The following is a 23,780-nucleotide window of genomic DNA, read 5'->3' as shown; positions in this document are numbered from 1 at the left end:
CATCATCTCCTCGACTGGTCCTTGTCTTGATGGAGGATTAATGTCTCTATTCTTGACGCTCACACAGCGTTAAAGCTCATCTCGCCCTCTTCATGGGGACCCTGCAGTGGACCCCCCCCCCCACCACCACCACCACAGTTCTTATCACAAAGAAACCTTGAGACGTGGTGTCTTCTCTGTGTCGAGAGCGAGTTGACAGGGCAGGAGGCGGCTGTGTCGAGAGGAAAGAAGACGATGGAGTGCGTTTAAAAAAAAAAGTCACTGTCTTTTTATTATTTACAGCATTAACATTCTGTCGGCGCTCGGCAGAGGAGGATTAAGACGGCAGAGCAAACGGAGAGCGTTTGGCTTTGGCTGCTGTAATGCAGCGTGTGTGTGTGTGTGTGTGTGTGTGTGTGTGCTGCAGTGAATGTGTAGCGCTGGTTAACTCTGCAGTGGCCCCTCCTTCCCTCGTTCCCATCACACCCCCCCCCCCCCCTTTTGCCCAAAATAAGTGGAAAGAAGGAGGAAAAAATAACACGGAGGATATTTTTATCCCAACTCTGTCGAGGCTTAGCCCCCCCCCCCCTTACTCCTTTCTCTCCTCCTCTCTTGCTCAGTCTCTCTTATCTTGATGCTTTCAATCACTCTTTTATTTATTTTTTTAGGTGTCCCCTTTTTCTCTACTGTCTCCTCTACCTCCATGCCCCCCCCCACACCTAATGAATAGAGAGATTACTGATATAATGGAGGATGGGAAGTGAGAGAAATTGGATTGTGCTACTGTGATCTCAGTGCTACAGGGGAGATGAAACGTTACGTGGAGTATTGTTAAGGGGTGCAAAGTAATAAGTGTGTGTGTTTGTGTTTGTGTGTGTGTGTGTGTGTGTGTGTGAGACGATGTTCATTCAGTGTTGTTTAGGGTTATCCTCCTGCATACACACTCAGTCTGTGACAGTATCCTAGCAACTCCCATTTCAGGTCCACCTGTTTGGTGGGCGTCGGCCCAAACATACTTGCCAACACGCACACAAACACACACACACACACACACACACAATCAGTCCTGTCCTGTCTGCTTCCTGTCCTCGCTCACAAACACAAATTTCAGGACTCTAATAATCTTCCACTCACATAAACAGAGTGACACATACAAATAGTGTTGGGTTAAGCTTTGTCTCCCCTGTCCAATCAAATGGCTTAATACTACCTTGTTGCTGGCGGGCCAATCAAATCATTTTAAACACATCGCTGGCTTTAGGTTCATCAGTGTGTGTGAGTGTCGCCAGCAGCAATTTAAAGGAACGTGTCGGTATCTTACAGTTTATTTTATACACTTTATAATTGTCTCACGTGTGGTCATCTGTTTCTAATTGCTTTTTTAATGAATCCGTGATAAATTAACAATTACAGTTATATTAAGCAGATTTAGTTTGTTAATGATATTCATGTCATTAAAGTAGCTTAAGGTGCTTTTATATGTAAAAGAGCCAAAATAAAGAAGATCTAGATTTACATATGAACTGATTTATTACCAATCAAGGATTTGGAATGATTCAAACTTTGGCAGAGAATCATACACATCACACACATTGACACAGGGAAATGATACACAATGGAAATAAAATCAAACTCAATACAATGAAAGCATAATTTATGCATCATCTGTAGGATGACCTGAGACACGTCACAGGGGTTCACAGCCCCACCGTTTAATTTCAAAGTTCACCTCCATCGCGACACAACCCCGACACCAGAAAAGGAAGTGGACGAGAGGAGTCGGCGTCTCCACCGTGTTGTACGTCCGCTGACAGAGGGAGTGAGGGAGACAGTGGGGAGGGACGGCCATGATTAATGTGGAGGCTGTGTAGAACCAAGAATATCTTCCTGCTCCCCTCCATCTTAGCTAATGTGACCTGCCACATGGGTCACTCATTACTGTGTGTGTGTGGTGTTCGCTGGGTAATGGTTATGCTCGCTTTCTTTTTTCAGTAGTATTTTAAGGAGTTTCAGGTACTTGCAGTTTAAACTAGACACACACACACACACACACATACACACACACACACACACACACACACACACACACATAGCTTTTTTCAGCGTTCTGCTTTGACTCTTCTGTCCAGATGCTTTTTCATTTCTGGAATCTAATCATAACCCAGTCCGTGCATGTGAGTCGAATATGACTTTATAATTTTCTGCACAAAAGAGCCTGTTCGGATATTTCAGGATGTTGAATTGTCTCTTTTTTTCTCATGCTAATTTAATTCAATATCCTTTTTCCTCTCCTCTTTTCATTCCTCTCCTTTCTCACTCTCGGATTATTCCCCCTTCCCTTCCCCCTTTGTTCTCTCTCATCTACGTCTTATCTCCCCCCCTTCCTCCTCTTCCTCCTCCTCTTCCTCCCTCTCGCCTGTCTCTCTCAGGTACATGATGAATGTGACATGGGACGGCAGAGACTTGTCGTTCACGGAGGACGGCTACCAGGAATTCCCAAAGCTGGTGGTGATTGTTCTGAACAAGGAAAGGGAGTGGGAGAAGGTAGGCGCTTTACATACGGTGTTTGTCTGGCTGACGTGTAAGAATAACCACATGTGTTCTTCAGGGGGAGGAACATATCACTGAGGACACAGAGCTTACATCTGCTGGGGGTTTTATTTAACAAACATTCATTTATGGACTTTTCTTTAACTGCTTTTAGGCCCTAACATCATTATGTTAATTAAATGGGGTTTACCATTCTCTACCATACACACAAATAGGAAAACAACATTTATAACAATAAAGGGCAGATCAGAAAAAATAAATTAAAAAAAATATGTCAGTGAGTAGATGAAAATGGGAAATGTTGGTGTTTTTTTAAATGGGTTTCTCATGCGTGTGCTCGTATGAGATCTGGATAAGGCCCCATGGTTCTAGAGAGCAACATGGGCCGAACCCGACTGAGCCCCCTAGCCTGACCTGAACCCGACATCAATTCTCTTTTTCGTGTCCGAACTAGACCCAAGCCCGATGTTTACCTCGATTTTAGGTACATGCAGCGTAAAACTTCAAGTAGCTGGCCCTGCCAATGAAACCGATTCCGATCCAAATCTGAATATCATTTCAAATCCGAACCCGGGCTGACCTCGGCACAGGTCAGGTATTCACTCTTGGTTCTATGATTCTGACGCATTCGGTTACTACTGCAATTTCTATACCGATACATCTGTTTACGATATAGACCGGTTATACCGAACTACACGTGCTGGTCGAGCTCTAACACAAGATTGTTTTGTCTTTCTCTGCTTCCTGACTGACTATTTCATTCCCTTAACCAAAAGTCTTCCTTATCCACATTAAGAAAGGATCTGAGTCGGTAGCAGCAACAGTCATTGTGTCTAAACCGACAAAACATTGCCAAGATTGATAAGACAAGTTCCCTGAGATAACACAACCAGCAAGAAAGTCGGGAGACCGGAATTGGAAATGATGATGTTTACCGACATGCTCAGGTTTCTACGTGAGAAAAGTTTCGGTGAAGAATCGCCAGAGGAGTTTTTCCTTGCTGTTGTAATGGACTTTAAATGGCAGCCATGCATCTCTGCACCTACACCTTGCTGCGCCGCGCAGGATTAAATACCTCGTTTTCAATCCTCATATTCACTGCCCCTAATAGCTAATAGCTCAGTGGAAGACAAGCTAGAGGGAAGATTAGCAAAAGAGAGAGGTGTGGCCAAAGAAAGGATTTGGATAAGGAAGTAAGAGAGATGAGTGTTGTCTTTTTTTGTCTTTTACACCTCCACAGCTTTTTGTCTCCTCCTCTCATAACATCTCTCACCTCACGTCGCTCTTCTACCACCTCTCCGTCTTCTTTTGCTTCCTCTGCCCTCCTCCATCTTTTCATCCACTCCTCCACCCCCCCCCCCCCCCCCCCCCCCCCATCCCTTCTCTATCACGTCTCTCTCAAGGCCAGATAATCTGTGCGCTCTGCCTGTCTTTAGCTGTGATTGCTGTTGTGGTCTCTGATAGCAGCTCAAACAACAGTTAATCAAAACCTGAGACCTCCATTATTGGGGTGGCAAGGGATCACTGCTCCTGCTTGTGTGTGCCTGTGTGTGTGTGTGTGTGTGTGTGTGTGTGTGTGTGTGTGTGTGTGTGTGTGTGTGTGTGTGTGTTTGCTTACCCTTTCACACTGGTTATGACAGAAACACTATTCAGGAGAGTTGTGCTTCGACCAATCTGATTTTTATTGAGGTCACATCGGTGTGTGTGTGTGTTACAGTATTCGTTTTTTGCGCAATCCGCACAGTCTCCACCCAATCTTTGAGACTAGCTATTTCATACTTCATACTTCATACTGACACACAACCACAGACACACACACACACACACACACACACACACACACAATAGACTCTTTGTCGGCATGCGGAGGGGAGCTAGTGTGTTGTTGTAAACAGAAAGGCTGTGAAATTGATCAGTACCACTTCACCGCGATGCAGGGAAAGACACTGAAGGCAAGAGAGACACAGAGACCCAAAGTGGAAATATAATTGGGAGCTTCTCTCTCTCTCTCTCTCTCTCTCTCTCTCTCTCTCTCTCTCCCTCTCTCCCTCTCTCTCCTCTGTCAGTCTGGTGCAGCCGTCCCACCCATGCACCAGAAATCAGCGGCGCGCACACACTCACACAGAGAAAGAAAGAGAGAGAGAGAGAGACTTCCATGACGATCAAGAGATAAAAATTCAGTAACTGCACTAAAATATGGATATGTACTAAAAATATAAAATGTGTCCCCCGGGGGCACAGGAGAGACAGAAGACACGGCGAGAGAGGAGAGAGCAATATGGAGCGATACCGAGGCGGGCGAGCGAGCGATGGAGACAGATGGGCTGAGATAGTGGGAGCAAATGAGCGCGAGAAAAGGAAGACAGGGAGAGAGAGGGAAACGGAAGAAGAGAGAGGTGGAGAAGAGCTACCGTGTGTGTGTGTTCCTCTTTCTCACCCACCCACTACAGGTGTTTAGCGCTTTTCAAAGCATCTCCACCTGCTGTTCTCTCCGCAGCACAGACATGCAGGGTTTTTTTTGTAAGTTCTGGAAAAGGACCACCTCTCTACACCTGTTTTTTTTTTCAGGATTACGTAACCGCCAGTCTATTACGCTTCTTCTATCGGGAACGAGAGCAGATTGCAGCATGTCATGCAGGTGTATTTGGATCAGGAGGCTGGATCCAGTGTGGCATTATGGGGGATTTGTGCAGAATTTGGCTTATTATCTGAAAGAGATGAAATACTCGGTAACAACTGAGCAGGTACCGCAGCGAGAGAGAATACCAAGTGAGGAGGAGGCTGCCGGGCCAGGGCTGGTGTAGAAGTCATCACCATGCATTTCTGTGAAGGAATGCAGATAGTGCATGCTAAACTTTGAAGCATTAAATTAATTCAACTTTCATCCAGTATCAAAGAGATTAAAGAATTCAGTTTTACTTTGACGATAAAAGGAACACACACACATGCATAGACACACACACACACACACACATTGAGATTTGCTTTTAACTTAATGTTTGTGTGTTTACCACAACTTTTCCTAATTAACATACACACACACACACACACACACACACATATATATACACACATACAACACACACAAATACCTTCACTCTTTAAAAGCTTCACTGGAATGAATATTTGATTTTGTAACCACACAAAAATAAGTGTGAGTGATGAACATTAAACACAAAAATATTAAAACACTATAAAGACATTTGCTCTTTCATTGAAGACTTTGTACCCCCCTATTTAGTCCACTCACACTTTATCAGAAGTGTGGCAAATCGATGCTTATTATCATATAATTACATGTTATACCATTATTCACATGCTTGTAAAATAGTTATGACTTGATTTTAATATATCACAGCTCCCTCACGTATAAAACATGTTTGAAATCCTTTTATCTTTGCTTTAAACTCATATCAGAGGTTTGCTTGGAATCCTGGCATCTCAATGTGTGACATGATGAAGCTAAAATTGATACAAATCTATCCACCATCAGGGAAATTCATGATCTGGATTCATTGGCTTCCCGACTTCGACAATTTAAACTCAATCAGAAAAGTGCTTGGTCCTGTAAAAACCCACAGTAGGAGAAACTTTGCTGGAACAGACGTCTCCATTATCAGTGACATGGCAGAAACGATGATGAATCTCCTCACTGTGTTCACAGTCACACTTCGTCATCTCCGACCGAATGAGGGAAAGTGTATTTACAGATCAGAACCAGGATGTTATGTTTTACTCCTGCTGAGTAGATGGAGTGTGTAAATTGCTCCAGGAACTGCTGCGGTGTTAGCAGCCAGTTCACAAAATAATTATTACAGACAGCATGGGATTTGTGTTTGGAGAATCACAATATGGAGAGCAGACGCACACAGGAGCCCACATGCGTGTACACACACACACATACACACACACACACACGCGCACAGTTTCTATCCAGGCGTCACTACTTCTCTCACTCTTAATAACGGCACTTCATTTCAGGGGAAGATGTCTAAATCCATGCATGCAGCGTTCTCTCACTCTTCCGAATCTGTCATCTCCTTTCTCTCTGCCCTTGTTTTTCTCACCCACACACAAACACACACACAAAGACAGCCACACACAGAGCCACGCACGCAGGGACACACATTCACACATATAAACAGAGAGAGCGTAAGAGAGAGGGAGAGCAGAATCCATTTTACCGACATAATTTTGTCTGACAGGAGTGACAGATACTGTTTTATGACTGAATGGGTTTCTCCGCGCTATTAGGAACTCATTCTCCCATAATGCAACGTGCCGCTGCGATAACTCTCCCAGGGAGACTGGCAGAGAGAAGGTGCTCAGTGTGAGAGCCCTGACCTTTCTTTATTCCTCCATCACTCTCTCTCTCTGTCTCTGTCTCTCTCTCTCTCTCTCTCTCTTCCTCTTATTTTAGCTCGGTTTGTTCGACGCTCGTGTCAGAGGGCGTGTGCGAGTTCGAGAGAAGAAGGCGTCTGATAGGTAAAGCAAAGGTTAGGGGGCAGAATGGAGAGAAAAGGGAAAAGAGGGCAGATCTGAGGTGAGAAAAGAAAGAGGAGTTAGGAAGTGAAACCCGACTCTTCTGGGGCAAAGCGTCATCTCACCACCAAGCTCCTCCAAATCCGTCACAGGGTGATGATGCGATTGGTTTGCCGCCGTGGGACTTTACGATGTAGTAATCCAACTGGCCTCGCCGTCATGTAACACACACACACACACACACACACAAACACACACACACACACACTGCTTTCTATGGATTGTGTGTGTGTGTAATATCATTCAGGGACATCCAGCCTTCCGTTGCCTTATCGGCCGATCGATAGAGAGAATCCTCTCTTCTCTCTGGACATTAATTTATAACCCCTCTCTCTTTAATTAGAGAGAAGGGGGGAGATGGAGAGAGGAAGAGCAGGAGGACAGGGAATCAGAGGAGCTGCTGAAGTCAGCTTCTTCTCCTCCTCCTCCTTCTCCTCCTCCTCCTTTCCTCTCTTTTTTTTATCGACTCATCCAACCAAACCAGAGCCACTTCCCACAAGCTGATATTAATGATTGAACGGGTCGGACTGGAGTTGTGTGTTTCCGGGTTAAAGGTGGAATTGGTAGTGAAACTGAACAATTTAGATAATGTCAGGATCAGCAGTCGGTCGAATATAAAGACAAATTGCTGTTCCTGTGTAAGAAATGAAGTAAATGTGATGGGTTTATACATCCGGTGCATATCAGCAGACCACACACGGGGGGGAACCGCTGCATTAGCGTCTGAGAAAGAACAGAAAATGGCTCCAGAACAGATCCGAGTGTTTTGAACCCACACTTCTCTCCGTGCGTCTCCTCTCAGACTCTTAAGTTTTTTTTTCCGATTCCCATTATTTCTGTCACACAAGTCTTATCTTACTTATTATGCACCAATTCCCCCTCACTTTTACATTAACAATCCCATTTCCCTACCTTCCCTCCCTAGCCCTTTGAAAAGACACACATACACACATGCACACACACTCACATAAGTGTGTGTGTGTGTGTGTGTGTGCCGCATTCACTCACTTGTGAAATGCAAAACAGCTGGGGTTAGACAGATAGACAAATGTGGCCGTTTCCTGGAGAGTGAAGGTGACACACAGGGAACCACACACATGCCACCTCAGCGCACAGTCCTGGCCCCGCACACACACACACACACACACACACACACACAGACACACACACGGATGTAGTGGAAAGCATAGCTGTTGACCGTGCTGCCGTCTTAGAGCGGGGAAAAGTAGCTAATCCCTGTTAGATGATGGAAAAACATTCAAAGCGAAACAATTAAAATGCTAATTTCACTTCCTCGCTGATCGCCTGTAAATGACTGGCACGCAGGCTAGGCAACAAAATGTGTGCGTGCATCTATACTGCTGTGTGTGTGTGTGTGTGTGTGTGTGTGTGTGTGTGTGTGTTTGTGTTCAAGTTACAGCCACGATCTCCAGGGTCAAAGGGCTAACAGATCAGCACGGCTCCATTACTGTTTATGTTTTGTAAATTTAATTTCCAAAGATTCTGTGTAGACGGTGGATATCTGGGTCAAGACTCATTGTAAAACAATATAAATTGTTGAAGCCAGGCTCTTACCTGATTGGTCAAGAAGACTTCCTGCACCCCAATCTGTCCCTTTCCTACACATGATCCATATTCACATGCAGAATTTGTTTATTACTCAAACAACAATCTTTCCCAATTAGTCCCTAGTTTAGAAATCCTGAATTTTCCCCATTAATGCCCATCAACATGTGTGTTTTTTTGTGCATCTGTGTGTGTAACCCCTCCATAAAACTGTGCCTCTCAACTGCAAACCACTCAACTCCGTTGTGTTTCACTGCGAGAGAGAGAGAGAGAGAGAGCGAGAGAGAGAGAGAGAGAGAGAGAGAGCGAGAGAGAGAGAGAGAGAGAGAGAGGAGAAACTTTTGAAATGGAGGGAAAGAGTGAGAGCGAGGTTTTGCCATTTTCTTGCTCCTGTAACATTAATAATTGAGTGCGGCGCAAAGCCTCACTGCTGTCTCTCTCTCACTCCTCCTTTACTCCTCTCCTCCTCCCCCGTCTGACAAAAACATGCGTAAATAGCGCAGGCACACACACATACACACACACACACGCTTGCACACACACACTCGCACACATACATTCAGACGACAGGTGTGGGGGGGCGGAGAGCATCCATAGGGGACTCTGTGACATCAGCGCTCTGAAAACTTTCTGAATTATTAACGGCGTCACCCGTGCTATCACACTGCCCCCCCCCCCCCCCTCTCTCTTTCTCATGTGTTTCTGCATCCACGGCCATACTGTATATTCCTCTGTGTGTGTGTTTTTTTGTCATGCATCTCTACACACCATGCTTTTTAAATCTGTCATGTTGTACCTACAGTCATGATGGCAGTCACGTCTATTGTGCTCTGGCGACAACATATATTCCGGTTTGTATGTGTTTGTGTGTCGAAAGAGGGCGGCAGCATATGTGACTTGTGTGTGCATCCTTTAATCATCTCCACTTCCTCTCTACTCTGAGTCATTGTGCAGCTGACTACAGCAGTTAGGAGATTCACAGGTAAAGAAAAGTAACTCTCTGTTTCTCTATATCTTCACATGTTATGACCCCCCCCCCCCCCCCTCGACTGATGAACCTAGTTTTCCCCACCACTTCCTGTCTGCATATATTTGATGTGAAGCCAACAAATGTGTAAACACGCTGTCTTTGCTGTGCGAGCTCTTGGGTCTTACAGAAAGTGTCTTCAGGCAGATGCTGACTCCCCAACCTGCTAACTATTCATTATTAAGTATTGGATAAACACCCACAATCCAAATTCAACTGTCAGTGACTAAACAGCCTCGGTGTGAGGCACCTCATCGTGCATTTATCAATTCACCGTGTTTTCTCTCCCTCTCCCCCCCCCCCAGATGGGCAAGCTAGACAACCGCAGCCTGACACTGAAGTACCCGGTGTGGCCGCGCTTCAACTCCTTCGGAGACGCAGAGCTCGACGACAACCACTTGTCCATCGTCACGTTGGAGGAGAAGCCTTTCGTTATTGTGGAGGACGTGGAGAGGCTGACTGGTACCTGCATGAGGAACTCTGTCCCCTGCAGAAAGCATATCAAAGAGTAGGTTTACTGTCCGTCCACGTCCCGGTGTGCCCGTCTCATATATCCAACTGTTTCAATTCAAAATCTAACACTAACTAGAATAGCTCTCAGAAGGGAGAACCTACCTCTGTCAGGGCCCAGCAGTGTCCCTGTAAAACCATATTTAAATTCCCTATTTTTGGATTTGCACCAAACTTCACACACTCATGCATAACATGCCCCGTAAGTGCTTATTTTCATCAAGATGCTTGAATTACTCTTTAAGAAATAAAAGTAAATGTTGAAGAATGAAATGCAAACACAAATGAATTCCATCTCTAGATGTTAAAGAACCCATTACATTTTGGAAATCATACCTTTCTTGGAGGTAATTAGTGATGGGTCCAGATTTAGAAGTTCAGAGAAATGAAAAAAACTCAATTGTATTTGTTTATATTGTATTAACTCACATTGATATATTCAAGAATAGTGTAAATGCTGTATACATAGTATAATATACTCTTTATCAGTATCCAGTGTTACAATGTGATCCTGTTTCCTCAGCATGAAGCCACATGAATTATGTAAGGTAGTCTATAGCCTGAGCTCCACATATATAAATATATATGACATTTACTGTAGTATCCATATAATGCAATCTCGTCTCTAACTATCTAATCTTGTATGTTAGAAAGACCAAGCCTTACATTTTATTATATTTGATAATTGGTTGATTGAAAATCGTATTCTCCATTTTCTCTAGCGTTAAAGCGTCAAACTCTCCCTCTCACTTGTCTCTTGAGCTCGATGTGAGCTGCAGCGAGAGCGATCTCTGCAGCAGCTTCTTTCCTCCCCCTGGAAATGGAGGCGACTGCTGAACTCAGCAGTTCACTTCCTTCATTTTCACCAAATGTCTCTCTAATGCCCAAATTCCTCGCCTCCTGCTACACTGTGTTCTTAAAGACCACACACACAGAGACAAACACACACAATAAGAGAGAGTGGCTGAGACTGCTTGTGTGTGCAGATAATCAAACTACTTTTCTCCACTGGAACACACACACACGATTACAGTTAGATTCCCATTGAGACTGTCAGCGCTACATCCTCTACATCCATGAACTGTAAACAACGTAACTGTCTGTAGCTATTACACTCACACATGTCATGCACAGCCACACACACACATGGACACAAACACACAGAGCTGATTAAGCGGTAATAAGGTCCCAGGGAAGAGGCCAGCAGAGATTTCCATCCAGAATCTCTGTGAAGTAGGGCGAAGGATAAAGCATCTCCAAGGAGGAGCGCAAACACACAAGCTCATGTACACTCTCCGCCGCCACATGTCCACTCACTCACAGGCCAGTGCATCCGGGTGCATTCCTCCCTCTCCCACAGCGCAATTCCCACTCAAGCATCCGTGGTGTCCATTTGGAGAAAGAGGGTTAGATGGAGGGGAAAAGGGAGGAGGCCGAGAGAGAGGAGTGGTGGAGGAGTTGGATTCAGAGTTGTGGGGTGTGTGTGTATGGGGGGGGGGGGGGGGGGGTGGAGGGTGGAGTGGAGGACTATCCATGCATGCAGAACCACAAATTCACTCATCCAGGCCGGGCCTAAGAACAACTAACACACACAATCGCACATACTGCCCTCTCTGGAGACCCCTCGGGCCCTGTAGTGTTTCTACATCAAGTTGGCCCTGGCAACTTCGCAAACAGCCTCCACAACATCACATGCTCTCACCGCCTGAACTGTACCGCGCTCCTCCTGAGTGGGAACACTGTGTCCGTGAATGCAGCGATTACAGATCTGACCTATATGCTTGCTCGGCCACTGCCCCCGCCACAGCTGAACCTGCCACCCAGTTGACCCAGTCGTCCTGGTTTCCCTTTTTTTGAAGTATCACACCATTCGCTGCAGGATCCGCCCCTCGATGCACCACCTTATCACGAGGTTACATCACAGTTACATTTATCCTGTCAGTAAATATATAATTATGAAATATTGGGCTATTGTCGTTTAGTTTGGATTCACTGGTATTATTGATTTTCTGGGATTTTTCTGGACATTTTCTTGCTGTATTCTCACAATGGGAGGAAATCCGGTTTAACCCTGATGTAAGACCACAGCTCAGAAGTCTTTATCTGAGCTCAAATAGGAAACAAAACCCAAAGTGCCTCACTTAAATGAAATAATCAGATTTTGTTCACATATAATATGTGTTTAGGAATATTGCAAATGCAAAATATCTTATATATTTCATTCAGTCACTGGCAACGACTGACAAACAACGCTTTTGTCGCCTTTTTCATATGAAACATTTCTCGGTTGTGTGAAACTCTCAGACCATAGAGAGGAAAAGTCTTTTTTTTGGATTTGCAGACGGTAAAGAAGTCCACTCGGGGGACATCCATTTGACAAATCGATGGGAGCGAGCGAGGGGGACGCAGCACTTTGGGGCGACAGAAAAAAAAAGCAAATGTTTTTCGGTTACAGAATTCCTTCAAAGTGATTTCAGCTCTGAAGGTAACCGCAGAGTCACGCCTCAATGTGAGGAGGCTGCTCTTTTCTTTTTTCTTCTTCACTTTCCATCAAGTTTGTGTCCAGGTTGTTAAAACTAAAGGGCGAGGCTATCTTCTGCTAATTAGCACAAATCTGAAAGTTAAATGAGAGTCCCAGGTGGCTGAAAGTCGATGTGCACGTGTTCGAGTGTGTGTGTGTGAGTGTGTGTGTGTGTGTGGCTGAACTTTCCTGCTCTCAAATTCATACACACAGATGGTACAAGGCTTGCATATGCAGTGCCGTCATACCCCCCCCCCCCTCTCCTCAAGAGAGACAGGGGAGAGAGAAGCAGTTTTTCTTTTTTTTGCAACTCTTCCCGATGTCATTTCAGAATAGAACGACCGGGACTTAAAGGTGAAAAAGTCCCGGGGTGATCTCTGCTCACTGGTGCATTCATATGAACTTTAACAAGTGTGACGGAGAGACAGACGAATCCTGTTTTCTGTTTGCTTTTGACCCAGAGGACACATCTGAAGTCACACATGGTTCATCAATGTGCAAATATAAAATGAAATCTAAAAAAAAGGAAAACATGAATTTTGCTCGGTCACTGGTGCTTCTGCTCGTTAGATCCGTCCCGTTGTTGTGTGTTGTAATGTCGTCTGTGTGAAATCATCATTTGATTAAGTGTCTGTCTTTGTGTTTCTGTAGCAATACAACGGAGGCTGGTGGGACATACATCAAGAAGTGCTGCAAAGGCTTCTGCATCGATATTCTAAAGAAAATCGCCGTGTATGTGAAGTTCACCTATGACCTGTACCTGGTAACCAATGGCAAGCATGGAAAGAAGATAAACAATGTCTGGAATGGGATGGTGGGAGAGGTAGGTGACAATTCTGAGTCTGTGTGTGTTTGTTTCTGTGTGTGAGAGAGATTTAATTTAATTTAAAACCAGTGTTCAGACCCTGAGAGTCAGACAAGGGGCAGAAACGGTTCCCAGTTGTATGTGTAAATATATCAGAGTCCAGCACGGACCCATTAACTTCTATTAGGTCCGATTAGAATCCAAGTACTTAGAAAAGTACCTCGTGCCTATAGACTGTCTCTCGTCTAAATGCGATCCGGTTTGATGTTGAAGTTCGAGCGGAAGTGAAGTGGTCAACTTGTCAGGTGGTAGTTTTTCACAATAAAACAAACCTTGTGGCTGACTAGGCTTCAAATAAACTGATTTAGAGGAAAAAAATACTGAACAATCGTTTTAATTCCCAAAGTCTCACCCACTGCCTGACGTTAATTAATTCAATTTGTGCTGTTTAATTTCCATCCCTGTGCGTGCCGGTGAATTTTTATGAATCTTAACAATAACACAAGTTTATTTTAGAGAAAGAAATCACAATCGGTCTTGGCATGTTATTTTCAGGATATTTGAAGCGAGTGGTCGAAGCCGAGTCTGAAGAGAAATTCAGGGTGTTTGTATGTTCAGGGATTTCTGCTCCTTCTGTTCCAAGAGAAGCTTCAAGTGTTGACTTTGAAAAAGTTTCACAGGGAACAAACAAACAGCGAGGAGGCTTTTATTTTTTTAACCAAGTGTAAATGATCGGAAAGTAAACAAATCTTATCTCCGGCAGAAAACTCCACTTCACATGGTTTTAATCACCAGCCTCCACGTGGAGGTAAAGTCCCAGAATTCGAGGCAAATAACGGAATAGATTGTTTCATCGTTATTATCTTTGCTTCTCGTGTGTAACTGAGGAACTTTCTGACTTCAGCTAAACACCGGAGAGGGATTTGAACCAACACTGGGATGAGTGTAGCGCGCTGCCAGTGATTGTGTGTTGCATGTAACGGGTCTTTCATCGTGGAAAACCCCATTAGATTCCACAGTGATTGAAGAATTTGATGTTAAATTGTCTCTTTCTCTCTTTTCCCGTCTCCTCATTTTATTTATTTATAAATGATCCTTCTCCCGCTTCCCCTTCATTTTATCCTTTATTTACACATCTTTCCCTTTTTCTCATCCCTCCATCCCTCTCTCCATCTCCATGTCATCACTCCTCTCTCTCTCTCTCTCATCCTCATCCATCCATACTTTCTCCCTCCCCTTGTTCCTCCCTCTCTCCCAAAGGTGGTCTATAAGAAAGCCGTCATGGCCGTCGGATCTCTGACGATCAATGAGGAGCGTTCTGAGGTCATCGATTTCTCCGTCCCGTTCGTGGAAACCGGGATCAGCGTCATGGTCTCCCGTAGCAATGGAACAGTGTCCCCTTCAGCCTTCCTCGGTGAGAGAGAGAGAGAGAGAGAGAGAGAGAGAGAGAGAGAGAGAGAGAGAGAGAGAGAGAGGAGGATCTGTCTTGTTTGCTTTTGTGTTTGTGTGAGTGTAGCACAGCATTTGTTTTGGATGTGTGTGTTTGTGTGTGTGTGTGTGTGTGTGTGTGTGTGTGTGTGTGTGTGTGTTCCCCGTGACACAGAGATGACAACACAATTCAGCTCCTTTTTCACGGCTGTCAATACTCCCTCTTTTATCGGAGGGATTTAATCCAACTTCTGCTTCCTGCCACAGTGGCTCTCACTTACCTGAGAGGGACTTAACCACAGGCTTTTAACCTGAGTGATCATGGATATCCCCGCTATGGCTGCGCAGTCACGTTCACCTGATGCTCAGCATTCCAGCATGGCCCAAAGTTACACACACAGACACAAAGACACACACACACACACACAGGAAGCAAGGCATAACCAGGCCCACACATGTATGCAGCATGCAGTTACTGCTGTGAAAGTGGCAATTATGAAGGCTTAGCAGGAATACCCCGTAATGGCTGCATGCCAGCACACACACACATATACGTACACACACACACACACACTTGGACACACACAGTGCGCAGCCCTGTGCCAGCACTGCTCGCCCATACATTAGAGCAGAGTTTAATCTCTGCGGTAGTCTTGTGAACTCAGAGGGAGGACAGGAGTGCTGACACCAGGGCTTCCTATACTGTACACCTCCTCACACTGTCAAATAGGAGGTGTGCCTGGGTATATGCAAGTGTGTGTGTGGTGGATGGTGGTGGGGGTTGTGTAAGGGCTCTGTGAACATGCAGGAGTCAGCTTGTTATCTCTGCAGTTCTTTCGTCATTGTGTGTGTGTGTGTGTGTGTGTGCATGATTGATTTACTCATTTAAATTCATGGCATCAGAGTTGGGCGCGGGGGAGCATGAATCAGAAAAAAGTAATAAGGTCTATAAATGTGGCCCAACACGTGTTAATACTAAATCTCTGTCGTCTTTTCTCTCCCCCTTCCAGAGCCATTCAGTGCATCAGTGTGGGTCATGATGTTTGTGATGCTCCTACTGGTCACTGCAATGGCTGTCTTTATGTTTGAGTACATCAGTCCTCTGGGCTTCAACAGAAACCTGGCGCAGGGCAAAGGTGAGCACGAGGATTCACAACACACACTAAGGAGCGTTCAAGATATTCCAAAATCCTCACTTCCAGATGTTTGTGTCCTTGTCTCACCTTTGTCTCCTCAATCCTCTGTGATCCCCTTCTCTGCCCCCTCGCTCAGACCCCCATGGTCCTTCTTTCACCATGGGCAAGGCCGTGTGGCTGCTCTGGGGTCTGGTCTTCAACAACTCTGTGCCGGTGCAGAACCCGAAGGGTACCACCAGCAAGTTCATCGTGTCTGTGTGGGCCTTCTTCGCTGTCATCTTCCTGGCCTCCTACACTGCCAACCTGGCCGCCTTCATGATCCAGGAGGAGTTCGTCGACCAAGTCACCGGGCTCTCCGACAATAAGGTAATGAAAGGAAGAGGGGGAGGTTTCACCGGGAGTATGCAGGACAAAAGAAAAAGAGCATTTTCAGAACCTTGTGTTGTTTGTGTTTGCGTTTTGTTTGCAGCCGTGGAGCTCTGTCACAAATTCATTCCACATCTCCCGGAGTTTTTTCTCATTTGTAAAGCCCTGCTCACCCCGTGCTGATTCTGTGGTTTAATCAATCAACCTCTCTATTCTCCTCAAAGGCTCAAACTTTAAAGTTTAAAAGTCTTCAATGTGACTTCTAGTGCTTTATCCAAAAGTAACAAAGTGGACACTAAGACAAACATAGCTTTATAGCATGCATCTGCAGCACCAGCAGAAGGAATGCATTGTGTACGCTGCATATGCATGATAACAGTCAATATCTGCTGTTTAATTGGGTAATTCAAAAGCCTGTAATTACAATTTCACCGGTGACATCTGGAACAGTGTGGGACAAATGTAGGAAATCCACTAAAATCCATTAACCATAAAATGTCCTCAGGCATTTGAATCCCAAATGGGTTTAAATGCTCAAGTCATTCAGAGTGAGCGTGTATCCTGCAAATGAGGAGGCATTTTTCATTTGAGGTGAATATATATCCATGCAGGTGTGTATAAAAGATGTTTTGGTCTTAAACGCCTGCAAAATGAATTTCTTACAAAAGTAGCCTCTTAACGCTCAAATGGAAACATGTTCCGGTGCCTCAGGGCGAGTTGAAGCCTTGATTAAACGTCCTAATCTCTTTCCAGGAATAGAATTGAGTAGCATATCCTACCACACCACTGCTCCGCCGCAGATTGTACAAGAGAGAAGAGAGAAAATATAAGAAAAGCAGCGTAGGAAAGTGTGGTCCAATGTAGAGAGAAACAGAAAAGAAGAACCAGACAAAAGGAAGAGAGCGAGTTCCTGAGGAGAGAAGGACAAATGTTTGGGGAGATGCTTCGAAGGACACAACATTTCAGGAGGATGTAGCGGGTTTTGACAACATACAGAGGGACAGGGAGGGAGGGAGGGAGGATGGGGGGGTTCAGCAACTGGCACGGGGGCGACCGAGGAATAGCAAGAGGCCAAGACGCACAAGATGTTACGAGACGACAGGCGGACAGATATGGGCCACGTTGACGGCTGAGGTGGGGAGAAGGCTGCAGCCATGTGGACCGACAGGGAGGGTCAGGGAAGAAAGGAACCCGACAAAAAGGGTAAACGGCCATTTCAGACAGATATGCTGAGCGGGGGTGGACGTCGTGACAAACGTGACCTGCAAGACGATGAAGAAAACTCCCCACGGAGATTCGGGTCAGTGAATATTCCTGGGAGGTGCTTTAACTGGTTTTGGACCACTAGGGAACTGAAACACGGAAAACCAGTCAAGACAAAAATGCCAAGTAGTTGTTTTTTGACACATACAAATTTGGTGAAGGAATAATTTCAGTGTAGTTTGTTGAGAGGCAAGCAGATGACATAGATCTAACCCGATAACATGAAATGCAAGAAATTCACACTCACGCATCCAGTTTGGCCCGATGTGATAACCTCGGCCTATCAGGTCGTGTTAGGTGTTTCCAAACAGTTGCACACTTACACATTGAGCAGGCGCAGAGCAGCGTGGTCGTCCCTCTGCAGCTTTGTAATCACCGTAATGTAAGGGCAGTTTTTTGTTTTTTTTTTGTTTCAGCCCTGCAGGATTCTCACTTGAGAGAAATACTGCAGTGGCTTAAGTGCTCTGTCATTTTTCTAATGTCTCCGTAAAGTCCACAGCATGTGTGCAGTGTGTGAATTTGGTAGCACTTAGAAAAACACTAATTGGATTGGTTGTTTCTCCAGCAGTGGAGAGATTACATGACATCGCTCACAGCAAACGCCCCCCCCCCCCCCCCCCCCCCCAATGCAAACCCACACTTTGTCGAGAAAAAAACTTCCCCATGCGGACAGGAGGAGTTGGAGGAACCAGCAACCCTGCAATTATCAGCCGATACCAGATCTAGCAAGTGAGCAGACTGGTGACTCAGAGGCGTTATATAAAGATGGACGATGCGTCTCCTCTGGCTCCCACTCCCCTCACAGACAGGAAGCTAACATGCCAGATACGAACTCTCCATCTTGCCCCGTAGTCGTGCAGTAGCGAGTGGTTTCACCTGCGGTTGAGCTGATGGATGACGCCTGACAGCCTTCACGATGTTGAGCCAACATCGTGCCGGTGATGAGCTCCAGTGCGTCAGGACGGCCCTGAACCGACGACCCTGCAATTATACACAACACTGGAGATTTTCTTTTTTAACGTTAAAGGTGTAATTAATTCAAAACATGAAAAAATGGGTAAGCTGTTTACACCGGGAGACTTTAGCTTGGTTGTACTTTCAAAGAAGTTGTTTAGGGAATGATCTTCACTTTCGAGGGTACGAGAACTTCCCCTAGTTTCAACGCTGGTGTTACAACAACAAAATATTCATTAAGACCAAACTTATCAGACACATTAACATCGGTGTAATAAGAAATACCTTAAATGACCAAAACCGCCCTTGAGGAAAAATGTATCTCACATGTATTTGTACTTTTTTGTGTTTTTTTGTCAAATATCAAGGTTGCATTTTTTTACCCATACTGCAGCCGGCCACCAGGGGGCGATCGTGGCGTAAAAACATTCTTTGCTCAGAGGATTTCACTATTCTTCAGAAGAGCCCTTTTATTCAGTGCGAACACAGGACTCAGTTTGCTTAATGTCTCTAAGTGTTGCTAGCTGCTGGTGCGTGGTAAATGAGATCCACGACTTACCAGTGGAAACACGCCAGAGCTTCATGGGCCACCTGTGGAGATACAATGAAAAGAATCGCTGGTAAAAAAAAAAAGAATGATACATTAACTGCACTAATTACGCTAACAAAAATCATTTGTTTGAATCTTTTATGAGGAGAGAGTAATGGGTGTGTGCCGAGCTGCCTCCCAATCAGACTCGTGCATAAGTGGTAAGTGAAGTTAGTTGAAGGCTTGTGGGATTTTAACTGGCGTCTTTGTTAGAAGAGGACACACACCGTTTGTTGTGTTCTCAACAAATCAAAGCAGAGAATGTGTTTCGTACGTCAAGAATACAAATTCAGGCAAACGATTTACGTGATTTGCAGTTTGTCGCAGTGACAGAATAATAGTGATTGGGCCTTTTTATTTCCCACTTGCATCAGTCTAGAATAAACCTGAGGTTTTAAAGATCCTTCATCATTAGAGATTCCAGTTTTATTCCTGAAGATGTTTGAGAAAAAACAGATTCTGACCAAATCCCAAACGACTAATAGATCTGCACATTTACTGATATAAAAGCATATTATAGTAAAGACTAGCCTTGTGCTAATAGAGGAACCTAATCATAACCTCTGATGAGCTCTTTATACCAGCTAACTTCTCATTCATCACCAGTATCACCTTGTTTTATGACTTTAACCATCACTCTCCAGTACGGTGTGTGTAATTCCCACTATATCTCTCTATAACGCCTGTCTCCGAAGTCAGCTCTAAGCAGTAAATGCATCTTCTGTCCTCAGTGTGACTGATGCACCGACGGCTGCATGGAATCAATCACGAGCTCAGTAGGATGCGGTTGCCCTTGAGAGCAGATGCACCTGTCTGAACACATGCAAACACGCTGAGGGATGCACTGTTAACACATCAGGACCAATACCAGGATTACTTTTAAAGATCAGCTCTAAAACTGTCTTCAGATTGAGAGAATAGACAAGATACAAAATAAAGAGGACTCGTCTCCAGCTCCATATTTTGACGCCCCGACCATGTGGTGGTGAGCGGATGAATTAGAATAATACCCGACAACTGACTGTCTCCTGCAGTATTAATCCAATGTGGATTATATTTGGTGATTTGATTGGGGTTAGGGTCAGAAACTGTTCTATAGATTCTTTTTTTTTCATTTCAAATCCATTTAATGTCAAGGTCGAATCATTGGACCAAAGATTTTGCCGAAAATGAAAAGAAAACATTGATTTTGACTGAACTTGGTATTCAGGGTCTGAGGACTGAGATACATGTTACCATTACAAATGAGGAAGGTCGGTCAAAAAACTTTCAAAATATCTTAAATAAACCTATCTTACCATAAATGTGTCTTTCAAAACCCGGTGGACACGCTCTGGAGACAAGTATGGACCAGGAAGTCAAACTGTGATTGATGCAAGTGGACCTTATCTAACACATCTTTGCTGAAGGTGCCTTTGAGCAATTCAACTCAGTGGTGAAGTCTTTCTGCTGAATGAGCACGTTTCATTGACATCTGATGAAGGAGAGACGACAGAACTCTGAGTGCACATTGAATGAAATGTTTTATAACACGATTTAACGAGTGTAAGTGTTTGCTCTCGAACCTGAGACCTGCTGCTTGTGGTCTTTTTCCTGAAAGTCTGTTCAACAGGTCAGCACCCAGGTGTTGCTGCTTGTGGATGGAATTTCAATGGTACTCAATGGTGTGATATAATGTTAACCAATCCAGTTCATTTCCTATAGAAACATGTATCTCAGTGCCCTCAGGCTGTCAGTTCAGTCAAAGTCCGGTTCAATGAATTTTACTGCTGCAACTTTGATCTAATGACTTTGACCCTGGATAGATTAAAACAGTCAATAGCTCGGGTCCCGACCCCCCATCAACTTGCCATGTTGAATGCAAATTGGATTCAAACTGCCCGAGGTATCGTCCTGACAGACGGGCGTCACTGATTACAAAACACCGCCTGCTACCACGGCACGTCGATGAAAGAATCACACATAAGCTCCTCTGGAGTCCCGACTGTAAGAGAGATACAAGAGATGTGAAGAGCAGCAGAGTGGCGTGTGATGGTTTGGCAGGACACACACACACACACACACGCGCACACACAAAAGGGAGTCCTTTGCTTATGTAATGGCAGAACTTGCATAATAAAGAGATTATAAAACAAACCGAGAGCGGAGAAGAGTGGAGGGTCGATGCGGTGGAGAGAATGTTCAGGGTAAGAGACTCAAAGGTTTTCAACAGATTCCTCAGATTGAGAAATTCACGTCAATGTGTTTGTTTATTTTATTTGAATCCTCCTCTGGGCTCTTGAAAATGATGAATGAGATGTGATATGTTGCAGATTATTAGCAAAATGCAATTAATGTTATATAAGCTATCTTAATGATCTAAATGCTAAATGTAGTTACTCCCAATCCCTGGTCCTGAAGACAGCGAGTATCTCCACCCGGCAAAAGACACAAACCCTCTTTGGCCTCCGCTCCTTCGTTACCTCATCAGCTCTGCATCCAGCTCTCATCTGCAGCAGCTGGTGCAGCTCTCCAAAGCCCTTCACCGTTAATTACCCAGCAGGAGAAGGGCACTCGCCCAGTCTCCCAGTTTCCCCTCTCGTCCTGGAGATTCAAAACCAGCGACAGCCCCTCCCCCCCGTTCACACGTGCCCTGGTCTGACCTCACAGCTCCACCTTAAATTAGCTGCAAAGGGGGACGGGAAGATGAGGGAGGAGAGCGAGACAATAGGAATGAGTGCATGAGGAGAGAGTGTCTCCTGAGGGCCATCGCTCCTGATGCTGACACACACTGCATGACATCACAGCTTCCACATGCACCCGCACAGCAGAGTTAGACTTATCAACGTGCCCTCACCCTGACCTGGTTACACAATGGAGACACACATGCGTGCAGGCGGTGTGTCTGCAAACATTAACACAAATATTAAACAGATAAATGAGCGACGTCATCAAACACAGATGTTTTGAAAAGTGTTTAAAAATGTAAAACTGAGGCTTAAATTCAAATCATATCCGTCATTCTCTGCCTATACAATACTATGTAGCACACACACACACACACACCATGTGGTAGGAGTGGAGCTCATAATGCACGCCTCTAATTGATAGGGTTCATCTGTTTCTGGCACTGGGGGCAGATTGTTATCATAGCGCTCAAGGGTAGGTTGTTAGCGCAGCGACAAGCACACCACTACAGAACCCTTGACCTGCACACCGACTAGATTATACCTGAGAGAGACGCAGAGGAGGGAGGAAGTGGACGGAGAGAAATGAAGGGAGGAGATGGAGGAGAATGAGGAAGAGCTGAACCGCAGTGGTCGTGTTTGATAGTGTGCATTGAATAAGATGATGATGATAAAATGTGGAACACAAAAGGAGAGGGGAGTTAAAAGTCAATTAATAGATAATATAATGATAATAAAATGAAAAGAAAAGAAACTGTAGATCAGAGGGAGTGTGAGAGATGAACAAAATGGAAGTCAATACGCCATGAGATTAGTTTGTAGTAAAAGGGGGGGTTACTTCTGTAAAAACTTGTGTTGTTCAATTGAAAATAATAACAGTGCAGGATTTTGTAACTTTTAAATGATAAAAAAAAACATGTCCGTCTGTGATGTGTGATCAAATATTAGAAACTCCAAAAGACTGACCTGCATTTGTGGGACAGGATCTAAGAGGTGTAGTGGCTTCTTGATGTGACATCCACTCAAAGGCAGATGGTGATGTGCTACTGATCTGCACTCGTTCTGACTTCAGAACTGTGGATATATTTCTTCAATTAGGTAAAACTCCATAAAGCAACTATGCCAACCAGAAAACTTTGCCCAACTTGATTGATTGCCTTTCAAATGTGTGATTATAGAAACTGATGTGCACAATATACACAACGTCATTTTGATTTAAAATTCAAGCTTGTGGCCATTTTATTTCTCAACTAGTTAGATTGAAGGGATAAATTAACATCCATTTACAGCAGTGTGGTTTGAGTTGTGAGCTGAAAACACACAAAGTTGTTGAGTCGGTTTGTACCATTCAGGAATTTTTTTAAATTTTCTAAATTTCAATGACTCAACGATGAACTACTTAGATTCTGTCACTTACAAAACCCATTGTTTGGCCTTCTATCAACACTTAATGCACTGATCATGACACATTTTAAGATAAATGTCAGAATTATTCAGTTCTGACATTTTTATTTTCAAAAGGTCAAAGGTCGACTTCACATTGACATCTTAATGTCCTGCAGCAGCACATTTTCTTGTCATGCTTCTGCAGCGGGGGGGGAGGGATCGTGATCATCCTCCCTTCAACGTGAGTGGCTGGGCGAGGCGCACCACCACGAGGCAGTGATTCCAATTCACTTAAATAGGATCCTTGAATGTGCAAATTTTATACATTTAATTATATTAGTTCTTAATTGGGAAAGACTTAACCACAATGAAGCTAATCAGGAGTTTAGACTTTCACAGGGGAATCCATGGCTTCTGTCTCACTCCCATCGTATCAGCAGGGAATCTGTGTGGTACTCACACACACACACACACACACACACACACAGACAC

General features: G+C 44.6%; 1 protein-coding gene across 1 annotated transcript in view; it reads left to right on the top strand.

The window, feature by feature from the left end:
• Nucleotides 1–23,780, top strand: part of grin2aa (glutamate receptor, ionotropic, N-methyl D-aspartate 2A, a) — a 115,366-nt gene that overhangs the window by 76,437 nt on the left and 15,149 nt on the right. The window contains exons 5-11 of the mRNA XM_062408992.1: nucleotides 2,409–2,523; nucleotides 9,970–10,172; nucleotides 12,516–12,518; nucleotides 13,347–13,518; nucleotides 14,761–14,914; nucleotides 15,939–16,064; nucleotides 16,201–16,430. Coding sequence (XP_062264976.1) covers nucleotides 2,409–2,523; nucleotides 9,970–10,172; nucleotides 12,516–12,518; nucleotides 13,347–13,518; nucleotides 14,761–14,914; nucleotides 15,939–16,064; nucleotides 16,201–16,430 — 1,003 coding nt within the window. The remainder of the gene's footprint in view (nucleotides 1–2,408; nucleotides 2,524–9,969; nucleotides 10,173–12,515; nucleotides 12,519–13,346; nucleotides 13,519–14,760; nucleotides 14,915–15,938; nucleotides 16,065–16,200; nucleotides 16,431–23,780) is intronic.

This window comes from Platichthys flesus, chromosome 16, assembly GCF_949316205.1.
Source record: "Platichthys flesus chromosome 16, fPlaFle2.1, whole genome shotgun sequence".
Taxonomy (NCBI): domain Eukaryota; kingdom Metazoa; phylum Chordata; class Actinopteri; order Pleuronectiformes; family Pleuronectidae; genus Platichthys; species Platichthys flesus.
The sequence above is the reverse complement of the archived record's forward strand: the minus strand, read 5'-3'. Positions and strand labels throughout refer to the sequence as shown.